This window comes from Lactuca sativa, chromosome 2, assembly GCF_002870075.4.
Source record: "Lactuca sativa cultivar Salinas chromosome 2, Lsat_Salinas_v11, whole genome shotgun sequence".
In the NCBI taxonomy this organism is placed as follows: Eukaryota; Viridiplantae; Streptophyta; class Magnoliopsida; order Asterales; family Asteraceae; genus Lactuca; species Lactuca sativa.
The window spans coordinates 6,002,880-6,015,413 of NC_056624.2; the positions used below are offsets into that span (position 1 = coordinate 6,002,880).

Genomic DNA, 12,534 nt, shown 5'->3' on the forward strand with positions numbered 1-12,534 from the left:
ATCGAAATCTAGGACTTCTCAATGCGTTTAAAACTTATAGGTAATGTTATCATGGTGGAGAATTAGTGAATCGTCATTCACTTACTTTCAAATTGTTTGCATGTTGGATTACGACATCCCTTTTCTAATATGTAAATAATGTTGTTGGATCCTAGCCCTAATTTTTCTTATTGGGTGATAATTAGGGATTCAAAGCAACTCGAGAGAGAAGAACTTGGGAGGTGTAGGAAGAGAATGAGCCATTGGAGACTATTTATAGGCGATTTTTGGGGTGCTCTTGGGGTGCACATTATGCATTTGAAGGCGACGTCTCCCCAGCCGCTTTGTATCACGTGTCGGCCTCTCTGTGGTCTGCGTTTTCACTTTCAAGAGACGTACGTCATGCACCCAGCGCGCACCGCGCGCAACACAAAATGCATATTTTGTAAATTCCATAAATTCTTCATACAAACTCCGTTTTTGATGTTCTTTATATCCTCAGAAAGCTCTCAACGAGATCTACAACTTTCCTTTAGATTCCATTGGCTAATCTGACTTTATTTTCGTCCCTATTTTTATATGATTAAATGATTTTGCAAAAATCATAATATTTGCGTATGGACTCCGTTTTTGGCATTCTTTTTTTCTCAAAATTCCTATCTTAAAGAGTACTACGATTTTCCTTTTGGTGACTTTAGCTAAAAGTCAACCATTTTTTTTGTAGCTTTTTATGTCACATATTCCTTATGCACGACTGACTTTTATATCTTATAAAAATCATATCTAATTCATACAGAGTCAGATTTCTATGAGATTTATATTTTCGAAATCGGAACGACGTGTACTTTCTAAATATATATAAGGGAAAAGTGAATATACCTAACAACCTTATATAAGCTTAGGTACCTAACCACATTATACTACATTGTTTTGCATTGTATTTCCATTGCAATCGTCTAAGGTTCTTAAACTTCAACTCTTAACTTGATTTACATCCAAGATTTTCAGACATTCACCATTATATTCTTCCTATACCATTTGATTTCTAATGCAGTATATGAAGCCCACCAGGGGGTCTCCGATAAAAAGACGTCATTTGAAGGAAGATAATGGTGAAAGTCCAAAGATTTTGGAAGCAATCAAGTTATGAGGTTAAATTTTAAGAACTTTGGGTGGTTACAATGCAAATATGATACAAAATTATGTAGTATGATGTGGTTAGGTACCTAAGCTTATATAAAGTTGTTAGGTATATTCACTTTACCCTATATATATATATATATATATATATATATATATGTTTTGGTGCACTTATTTTTTACGATTTACAGACGATTCAACTTATTTTTTCCTAATTTTATTAATATGAAACTTATATTATATAGTGTATAGCGCGCACGACTACAGATTATCCTATTCAAGGATTTAGTTTTAATAATTATTACTTATTATGTGTAACCCAAATTTGTGGTTATTACAATAGTCTCACAAAGATGCAAATGTGCATAAACCAAATCAATAAACTAGTGATAATTTTCATGAGTCATCACAAGAATTATCAAGTCCATTCATAAACTTTTAAAGTTACTTTAAAAAACACGTATGGGCATTTTCTTACCAAAACAAAAGTCATCAATGTTTTTCAAAAACGAATATTATCTAAATAATATAATAATTAAAACATGCAAGCAAAATGACTCTAATACCATTTGTTGGGTTTTATTTAAAAGTTTAGTTCTAAAAAACGAAAAAATTAGCAATGAAAGCATTATAAAAATTAAATAACATAAAACTATTTTATACTCACCAAATATCATTCTGAATTAACATGAAATACCAATCACACCCATAGGAGGTTCAAGAATAACAATATTTGAAGACTTTAAATCCTATTAGGAGGAGGTTCCAAGTTGATGGAGATGGTAATAATACAAATATTAAGAGCTCATCTAGAGGTATTGACCAACAAGTAATTAAGACATTGTATGTTCGTTTATAACTTGCAATATGAAAACTCTTAATCTTTTAAGCACAAAACCAATTTTGTCTTAAAAGAGAGTGTATGTATCAAACTTATTCTTTATGTTATACCACTTTAGAGAGTAAAAGAGAAGAAAAGAGAGGTTGGAGGTTTCACTAGTAAAGAAAAGCCGCACGAAAGCCTTTATTAATCGACTATTGTCCTTTGTGTCTTAACACTTTAAAACATACCGTACCTTCAATTCCACATGCTTAATGATTATAATAAAGCATGTATTGCTTAATAAAATAAGAAAAGGTGATAAAAGTGTGTCCTCTTAGAAGGATATTGGTTTTGGCAAGTAAAAGAGGAGGGAAAGATACTCATTTTTTTTAGTATGTTATGTATGTTTTTAATACCACGACCATTTAAGTTAAAAAATATATACATGACATCATAAATCACACGTTATGATATTATTTTGATACTAACATTCAAAATTATTTTTTTCCATAAAATATTAATTTCTAATCAAATTTACTCTTTGTTAATGTTTATCAAAAATCAAATTCTTATAAATATTTAATTTATGTCTACTTGTTATCGGTGACTATATAAAATCATATGTTATTGAAAATATTATTTTAAAATGATTCTTAAGCATTTAATTCCTTCAAATAATCTGACTAAAATCCAAGCCTTATTTTTTTCAGATACTGTGTGACAGCTTACCCTATAACGGTAAAAGTTTATTGTGATAATGAATCAACTATAAATGTTGCTTTAAATTTTGCTTTCCATGATAAAAAAACCATTTTGAATTTGATGTACATTTTATATTGAAAATGTTTCAAAAGAGATTTTAAAAATAGTTAAAATTGTTTCATAAAACAAATTTTTTACAAAGTTGTTGACCTCTAATCAAAATAATTTTTTAAATACTAAACTAGGTCTTATATATCTATTTAAATAAAGTTATTTCAAAACGGTCTCTTTTCTTGATGTTGATCATGAGATGGGTTTTGAGAATAATGACTTAATCACAAGATTAACATTTAGCTTAATGGAATATTAACTTAAAAAGTTTTATGCTGGTTATTGAAGATAAGGGTATAATATGTAAAAACTGTGAAAATATGAAGAATGAAAGAGTTTCAGCTTAGAGGAAGTAAAGTGTAGATTTGCAGAAGACGAGGGACTGCGGCTCGTTTCTCTTGAGGTTGGAAAACACGCGGACCCAACTCGGGTCGAACCTCACCGGGTTTTAACTGTACTTGAACCGCTTCATGACCCGGAGCTTAAATACAGAGACATACAGAGGATTCGTCATTTGTTCATTCTCTCTACACACACTTTTCTCAGACGTCATATTCTTTTGTTTATGTTTAGGGTTTTGTTCTAGGGTTTGTTACTGTTATTTACGGACTTCTTTTATAATAAAAGGAGTTCGTTAATTTTTTAACACTATCCTTTTAATTTCTTTTGTTTCATAATAAGAATCACTTGTGCACATATACTTCTTTACAAAGCATCGGAAGCAACGAGTCGGAAGCTTTTGAATAATTTGTTCACAACTTCACGTAATAACTTGTATACTTCTTTATAAAGCAGCGGTATCAGCAATCATACACAGATTCACATAGAGGACAGCCATGTACGTTTTTTTGTTAGAATTATCCTTGTTTATACGAATTTATCACTTTGTTTTGTGGTTTTTTGTTTTAAATCATTTGATCCTTGACCAAAGTATATGGCAGTTTTGATTGCTTTGCTAATCGTAGATTGTATCCCACGTTTGATTACTAAAGAATGTTATGGAGGAATTATTTTCTTTTGATAGGAAGCTTTGAACTAGAGACCAGTTCCAGCCCAAAAAAGTATTCTAATTGTATGACTACTATTGGGGCTTACAGGATCCCCCTCCCCTTCAGTTTTTTTTTTTCCATAAATTACTATAGAATCTGGCTTTATAGGCTAAACCTAAAGCTTCCCATTTTATGTGTATCCTCATTTTATATATATATATATATATATATATATATATATATATATATATATTCATTTTTAAAATTTTAATAGATAGTGAACAAAGAATGAAAAATAATATTTTCAACGTAACACTGTTTCATTGGCTATGTGCCTCAACAATTAGTTTATTGGCAGTTGTATTGAAATAAAAAAAAAAAACATAAAAATCGATGAGTTCTACTTTGATAAACAAAGAAAATTTATTTATTAATAGTCCTCTGTAGATTTTTGATATATGAATCAAATTAAACTTGTTTATATTGTGTAGAAATTTTGGTTTCAGCCCCCTTAATTGTTAATTGTGATGGGCGTGTTCCACCGTTTAGGGCTCTGTTTCCAACCATACCAATATCAACAACATATTGACATTATACCTCCTGAAATATTACAAAATCAAAGAGTTTGTGGGCTAAGTATGTAGGAATAACGTTGAGGAGAAGTAGGCATGCGATTTTAAAGATACAAGGTATGTGTGGGGTTTTAGAAAATTATTTGAGTTGGAAAATTGTGGAAAACAATATTTATTGTTTTTTCAAAGTTTTTCAATCTTTGTAATGTTAGAAGATGGAAAATTCTCATTTTCTTGGCATTTTTTTTCATAAAAATGTTGACCAAACAAGCTCTTAAAGTTCTAATTTTTCTTAGAACAGCTTTCCGGACACCTCATTTTCCGTAACTAAAAGGAGCCTAAAGGGTTTTATGTGGTCTTCACAAATCCCAATTAAAAATGTTGAAACATCATAAAACAGTTGATTTCAAATCTTCAATGGAGTTAGCTTAACAAAATATACTGCAGGTTAGGGCTGGCATAGGCATAGGTGCGACCTGGGCCATTGATATCAGGGGAGCTTCTCTTGTTCTTCCATTCAAGACTAATGTTGTTCACTCGATGTCTACTACTTTGGCTATATATATATATATATATATATATATATATATATATATATATATATATATATATATATATTATGCTGCCCAACAATAAAAACAAAGCATGAACATTGCAAAATCCTTTTTGCGTTAAATAGTACTGGATTTCAATTTACTACAGCAAATAATACAATAATTTAAAGTAACATGTATTTGTAGTTGGCGGTTTGTTTATTTATTTTTTGAAGATAAGCACTGAAACTAAGGGCATAAGTAAGTCGATCTCTTTGCCCAGGTGGTCTGTGTTTACCTGTTTGTTTCGTAGATTATAGATTCTTTCCTGTAAACACTAATTAGTGTAAGTTCATAAGTCTTTTCGTTCACCGATGTGTGCTCTAAAGTGATTTGTGCTTGAAAACCTGTTTAGATTTGTTTGTGTAAACATTGGTGTTATTTTGATAAAACTATCTTTGGTTCCTCTTCATGTGCATTTTTGTTGATGATTTTATTATATTTCTCTGACCACTGATTTACTTATGACTATTTTGTTGTAACAACAGAGCCCGGACATAATCTGCTGGCCTTCCATTTTGGTTTGAAACCCTAAATTTCTTCGTCTGATAATGAATAATTCAGCAGCTTCCGTGCCTGTAACTATGGAGCCTGTTGATCCGGTTCATCGGTATGGTTGTGGGCATGGACGTCTTAAGGCAGGGCACACAATTGATGTCAAGAGAAATACTGTGAAGATCGAGCCCGATCTCAATGACACCGAAAAATACCATGTGACGTTCAGTTATGACGCTCAGGTTGATGGCTGGTAAACTTTTTTTTTATTTTTATTTTTGTGTATATAATTATAACAGTTTTGTCAACATCTTTCCATTCATGCATCTTTTAGATACATCAAGTTATATATTGTTTCCCTGGCAGTATAACCGTTTGTATCTATTATTGGGTGGGTCAAGAAAAAAAAGAGGTGTTCAAAACCTCTAAGAATGCCGAAAAGAGGCCAGGGCTAGTCCAGAAATTCAATGAGAAAGGAGATGGAGTCAAATTTCCCTTACATAAGAAGGGCTTAAAAGATGTCTATAAATTAGAAATAGTGGCACAGGCAGATGAAGATGGAAGTAAGAATTGTATTTTGGAAAAAACGGAAGCAGTGGTTCAGAACAAGAGTGGTATAACCAAGGTTAAGGTAAAAAATCAGATTTTATCGGTGAATGGGAGGATGTCTGTGTTTGTTGATTTGAATGGACGTAGTTATTCCACGCAAACGGATGCGGATGATCCTTATAATGGTTGTCGCATCTGTTTTGATGAAAAGAATCCTGGCATTGTTTTTCCCATTGGGGGGTTACTACTTATTGAGAAACCAATTGCAGAGGAGAGTAATGGGACTTGTCTATACAAGGGAACTTATGATGAATCACCAGTTATTGCGGGAAGGATTCCCAAGGGGAATGGTACAACAGACGAAATGATTCAAATTCTCAAGAGATCTAATCTGCATCATTCTAATGTTCTTTGGCATTTTGTTGAAGAGGAGAATGAAGATTTTGTTTTTTATGTTTATGAGAGGTGTGAATGCAGCTTACATGATTTGATATCATCAGTTGTTCATGATAAAAAATCGAATGAATACAGAGTGACACTTCCAGGTTTCAACAATCTGAAGCTGTGGAAGCCTGATGGTGTTTCTCCTTCAGAGTGCTTGTTGAAACTTTTGAGGTAGACCATTTTATTGTTATTATTATTATTATTATTATCTTTTTTCTTCGTTAATTGTCATGTGAGGCAATTAAATGATATTTGAGAAAATCATGACAAAATCGGTAAAATTGGACATGCACCTTATTTCTATCTCGAGTTCTTCTTCATATGTTTTTTTTCATGACTTTATTTTTTGAAACTCATAATGTCTATTGGCAAATAAAAATCACAGTGGCATAGTTGAAGGAATTGCCCATGTCGAGGAACATGGAATTATTCCAAACTTAAACCCTCAATGGATCTTTATATGCAAAACTCCTTCCGGTATCACTGCAAAAGTCTTGGGAATGGGCATTAGCACATCAGGCAAATCTTCTTTTATAATTTCATGTAACATATGATAGATTACTTCACTCATATTTGAATGGGCAAAATGCAGGAAAAAGAAAAATAGTTTCTAATTGTTCCTTATTATAGCATTGTACTTTTTTTTTTCCTAAATAAAGCATTGGTCTTCAGAAAGTTTACCCACCTTAGCAACGAGATTGAAATTATGACGGAATGACACAAGTTAACATGTTTTTATCCAATGTCATCGTCCATACACATGTGATGTTATGCTGACGTGGCTTAAAAGTTATAATCTTATTGCTATAATTGATGATGCTGTGATGAGGAGTAATCTAAGACTAGTATAATGCTTTAATATGGAAAGGAAAAGGAAAATGTACTATGCTCTAATAAGGAAAAAATTAGAAACTACTTAATATCTTGTATGTTTTTAGTTTTTAATTTTCATGGCATCTGTGTAGGACAAACGACTGTTGGGGATTCATTCAATTTAGGGCATCTGTTTTGTTTTTGTATCACTGCTGGTTACCTCCCGTTTGATGACGAGACAGTGCAAGAACAATTAAAATGGATCCCTGAAGCCTCTCATCTTATCTCTCGCCTCCAGAATACCAATCCGGATTCCAGGTATAATTCTATAAACTTATCTGAAATTCTTTCCATTATGATAAATTGTGGTGAAATCAACTAGTTAAAACTACCATGGGGCTGTATAAATTACACTTGCTTGAGTTGATAAGCATATTGATTGATTTCATGTTTTAATAATTTGAATCTGCATTTATTTTTCTACGGGAAAACATACAGGACAACATTTGTATCTTTACCATTTCATCTATATTGCCCACTTAATTATCTCCTATATCGACTAAAACATTATACCGTTGTTATTATTATTATTATTATTATTATTATTATTATTTTCTTCTAAATACCAGCATCTGCAGTTACTCTATCATGATATGGCAAAGGGGAAAATACAAAAAAGCTTTCATCTTTTTATCCACTCAACTATTTCCTATAGTTGTGAATAAACCATTCTATTTTTAGACCGTTATATATGAAAACCATTTTTCCTTGTTACCCAGTTTTTCTTTCATATGACAAAGGGCAAGTTTTGACGAAAGCAAAATGTTGTTTAATCCTTTTTTTTAGGTATTGAATTACTATCATGGTTATCATAAAGAAATAATAGTTCAGTGGCTAAATCTACAAAATGGTAAACATACTTTTTGTTTTTTTTATACTTAGCTTTTTCAAGACCCATAACTGGGAGAAATGGTTTTTTATGAATGATTGAAAAAAGTATAATGTCATAATATGTATTTTTATGACCAGCCTGCCATGGGATTTGAACTTGGAGTGTTTTATATCAAGTGATTAATTACCACAGAAAATAGTTCTGTGGCTAAATCTGTAAAATGGTGATAGTACATTCTGCTTTTCTGTCTTTTGCCTATTTACAAAACCGGTAATTGAGATAAATGTTTTCTTTAATGTTCAAAAACTTCATAATTTTTTAACTAGTACAGAAAATTGTTAATCCACCAAATTGGCTCAGCTTTACTTTGTTTCCCCCTTTCCTATAACCAGGTAAACATGAAATCTGGACTTTTTAAACAGTCAAAAAAAAAAAAAAAGTACTGTATAATGATTTGATTAGTGTATGATTTATTAAATGGCCAAATCAGTTAGATGGTGAAAGTATGTTATGCTTTTCTGTATTTAAAGTCCACATACCCACAAAAACTACTCTTTTGAATTGTTAGATGAAGTATTAATGGTTTAATTATTACAGAAAACGACCTAACCAATAAAACAGCGGAACTCCATATTGTGTATTTTTTTGTATATTATAACCTATACATTTGATACGTCTACATTTGTTCTTATCCAGACCAACAGCCAAAGAAGTATGCGACGACATTTTTTTCTGGGACGCCAAGCAACATCTTTCCTTCATCAAAGATGTGAGCGACTGTGTGGATCCAGACGTCTGCAATGCCAAAGCCAAAATCCTACAGTTACTCAATATCACAGATCCACAAGCCTTACGTGGAAAATGGGTTAAATCTCAAAAGTTGGACAATGTGACCAATTCCAAAATCCTAAAATCACTTGAAAGCCTTCAGGGTTACAGCAATTGGAACACTTTAATACACCCCACACTCATAAATAACTTAGAGCGACACAGATATTACGATTACAACAGCGTATGTGATTTATTACGATTCATAAGAAACTGTTCAAATCACTATAAAACACTCTGGAACGATTCAAAACATTTGTTGGGGGGAGTGGAGGGACTCTCGACATATTTTAGCAGCAAGTTTCCTAAACTGGTAATGGACGTATATAAAGTTTTGGAAAATCATTTAGCGAATGAAGAGCTTCTTAATAAGTATTGTTAGAATGAGCAGTTTTAAGTTATCAAGTCTTTTCGACGCTTCTCGTTCTCTTATAGAATTTGGGGACTTGTCTCGAGCATGCCTAGTTTTGCAGTCTACTCTAGCAAAAAATGGCATTCTTTCACTGTGTGCAAGAAACGGGGATGATGAGGTTGGCTTTGCAGTGTTTTGTCAGAAATTACAGATGAAGAGGCACATAAAGACGATAAATCTCAGTTGGATGTTGCGACTCCTGGTTAATGGGGGAAGGGCTATGGGCTATCTTCTCTGCAGGATTCATTCTCTCATAATCATGATCAGAAGGTTCCGATTTAGTTGCTGCATATTTAGTATGGCCTGGTATCATTCTGAAAGAAGATTGCCATTCTGGTCTATATTTTATCTACAAGAACATTACAATGACTGCTTTTTTCAAGGCTTTATCTCCCAGTTGACCCTTAATTTCAAGTGCTTGGGCTTTTGTGGAAAACAGACCCATTACTCTTCTCACTTGGACTTGTTTGGTGCTGCTCATCACTTGTCCCTTTCAAGAGCTGGTGCTAGTGTAGGCGCTGCTGCTGTACTCTGCTTCAGGAAGTGCTGGTGTCATCAAACCCGCTTCGGACATCAGTATTTTTTTTTTTTTTTCTTTCCTTCTGCTGTATTTTGTACTTTCCAGCTTCTTGCTGGTTTTCATATATTCATAGTAATATTTTAGCCGTTAAAATAGTAGTCTTTTGTTTATGTCTTGATGATTGTTTTTCCTTGGGAATTGTGACATGTTGAATTTAGATAGTGGAATGGAGAATTGGTTGAATAGATGGTATTTAGGTGGTTTTGTAACTTGTTTATGTTGTCTTCCGATACTAAAAGGATATGGTACGTAGTTTGTGTATTTTACTCGCAACCAATATTGACTATCTTTTTTATATCTTATTGTTTTTACTTTTTACCCATGAATTCAATGAAAATGGTTTTGTACTTTATTTTCTATCATTAAGATAAATGCAGTTATGAGGCTAGTCGATAAAATTCTGAAAGTATGCTTTTGTTTTTTCTATATTTTGGGTTTTTCCAGTACCTTTGAAAGGAAAATGGTTTTTAGTTTAATTACTAAAAAAGTCTGTTCTTTGTTGTATTGTCTCTCTTTTTAAAAGTGGGTAAATGTCAATACGTGACCATTTTAAAACTCACTATTTCAATTTATAGAAAAATCTTTATATGAAATGTTCTAATACCATAAAAGTACATCTTATAAACATCTTAGTGAAAAAGCACAATTTCTTATAGACATCTAAAACAAAACCTTATATCTGTTGATAATGAGATGGTTTATACAACACAAAACAAGAATATGGGTTTTTCTATTATTGTTCAATGCTTTTTTCATAATATCTGCCCTTTAACTAATAACATTTTTCTCCAAAAACACATATATTATCCGCTTTGTATGCTTTCATCATATTCGTAAATGGGCTTTTAGGAGTGTGGTCTCTTTTGAGATTTCATCAACACATATAGACACCTTTCTTATAGCTTCCACAAAAAATAAAAACCTGGCAACACATTTTCAAAATGCAATACTTTTACCCCCTTGTCTATAAATCAAGACATATATAGATTACCACAAAACCTCGGTATCACTTTCAATATTGACTTTAAAAAATATATACAACATATAATCATTAGTAATTTAGCATTCTAAATTTCAATTAATTTCATAAAATTTAGTTACACGCTCAACAAAATACCCGTAAATCGTGTAGTCGAATCGGTTATCTTTGTTCCAAATCCTGCCCAATCTCACAATCTCTACTCCCATTCGGAATCTGACCTCTCAACTTTATGTTATCTCTCGGATCTTTCTTCTCATCAATAAGTGATAACAATGTCTAAAGCTTTGACCTGGCCCCACCGGAATCCCGTGCCCCTAGGCAATGTTACAAAAACACTGGAAAACTTGACAAAAGTAAAATACAAAGGGTAATGAAACACGCGATGCCATAGATAAGAAAGAGACCCCAAAAGCTTTTGAGGTGTAATATGTTTGATTCAAGCTTTGAATTATCGGTTTTGCATCCGCTTCTTATTAGCCATTTGTCGTGGATCTGATGAAGGTCTTCGTTTTATGATAGTGAGAGGATTGCGGTTGATAAGCCGACTGCTAATGGAGAGTCACGGGGGAACGCCTGTAATGTATTTTGAGTGTATTAGCCTCAGTTATTATTCTCAATTTGTAAACCAATTCGAGTTTTGTGGTTGAATGAAACGCAAAGGTATATGGTGTTTCATGGTTTGTTAATCATAACATCCTACTTTTGTTTCACCGCGTTACATAGATTTTACTCCATCTCTTAGTGCAAACCCCTTTGCTACTAATCTTGCCTTATACCTTATACCACCGAGTTTGGAAGAATCCTCTTTTTTCTTGTACACCCACTTACAACCAATAGCTTTCTTTCCTACGGGTAATGGGACCACCTCCCAAGTTTGGTTCTTTTGAAGAGACTCTATCTACTCTTCCATAGCAGCCAACCAACTCTCATTATTGCCATTCTGAATAGCTTCCTTGAAGGAGACCGACTCATCTTCCTCCATCGAGAGTGCATACTCAACCAAACTTGCATGTCCGTAGTGCTTCAAGGGTTGATCAGACCCCAACTTTTGAACTTTCTTATATGCTCCCATCGGCCTAGTAGAGACCGAATTGTCCCCGAGCTCTTGTTCCTCTGGTTCGTGTACATTTTCTTGTTGAACTGTCTCATGTTCAGTATCATCGTGAATACCACCATGATCTTCCTCATGAACACGACTAGAACCTTGTTGGCTTTTAGGTTCTATATCAACTACTTGACACTTGACCGTCTCGATGTCATCACCATTTGGGACTATAGCTTTTGAAGAAGCTACATTGGAGTTCTCATCAAAAGTAACATCTTTGCTGATTATAAACTTGGAATCTTCCAAACACCAAAGATGATAGCCTTTCACACCTGATGCATATCCTAAGAAAACTGCCTTCTTGGCTCTTGCTTCAAGCTTTCCTTCACTATCATGATAATAGGTTGTGCACCCAAAGATTATGAGTTTCTCATAATCTGCATGTTCCCCTGACCATACCTTATAGGGTACATTTCCATCTAAAGACGCATGAGGAGACCAATTGATAATGTAGCAAGCTGTAGCAACTGACTCTGCCCACCATTCTCTGCCCAAACCAACATATGATCGCATACACATTGATCT

At 33.1% G+C, this 12,534-nt stretch overlaps 1 protein-coding gene across 6 annotated transcripts; it reads left to right on the top strand.

The window, feature by feature from the left end:
- Window positions 1-3,270: 3,270 nt before the first annotated feature.
- On the top strand, window positions 3,271-9,513 carry LOC128132145 (serine/threonine-protein kinase/endoribonuclease IRE1a-like). Of its 6 annotated transcripts, XR_008230089.1 has the most exons (8): window positions 3,271-3,593; window positions 4,236-4,433; window positions 4,764-5,657; window positions 5,771-6,568; window positions 6,783-6,916; window positions 7,363-7,528; window positions 8,057-8,120; window positions 8,799-8,935. XR_008230089.1 is itself a non-coding variant. In XM_052768236.1 (7 exons), exons 3-7 carry the CDS (start codon window positions 5,461-5,463, stop codon window positions 9,310-9,312), a joined length of 1,809 nt encoding a protein of 602 aa, XP_052624196.1. In that variant the 5' UTR covers window positions 3,274-3,593; window positions 4,236-4,433; window positions 4,764-5,460; the 3' UTR covers window positions 9,313-9,513. The 6 variants fall into 6 exon arrangements, 5 of the variants coding, with proteins under 5 accessions (XP_052624196.1, XP_052624200.1, XP_052624197.1 ...); XM_052768236.1 differs by lacking the exon at window positions 8,057-8,120 and having other exon boundaries at window positions 3,274-3,593; window positions 8,799-9,513; XM_052768240.1 differs by lacking the exon at window positions 8,057-8,120 and having other exon boundaries at window positions 3,274-3,593; window positions 4,764-5,646; window positions 8,799-9,513.
- Window positions 9,514-12,534: the final 3,021 nt, after the last annotated feature.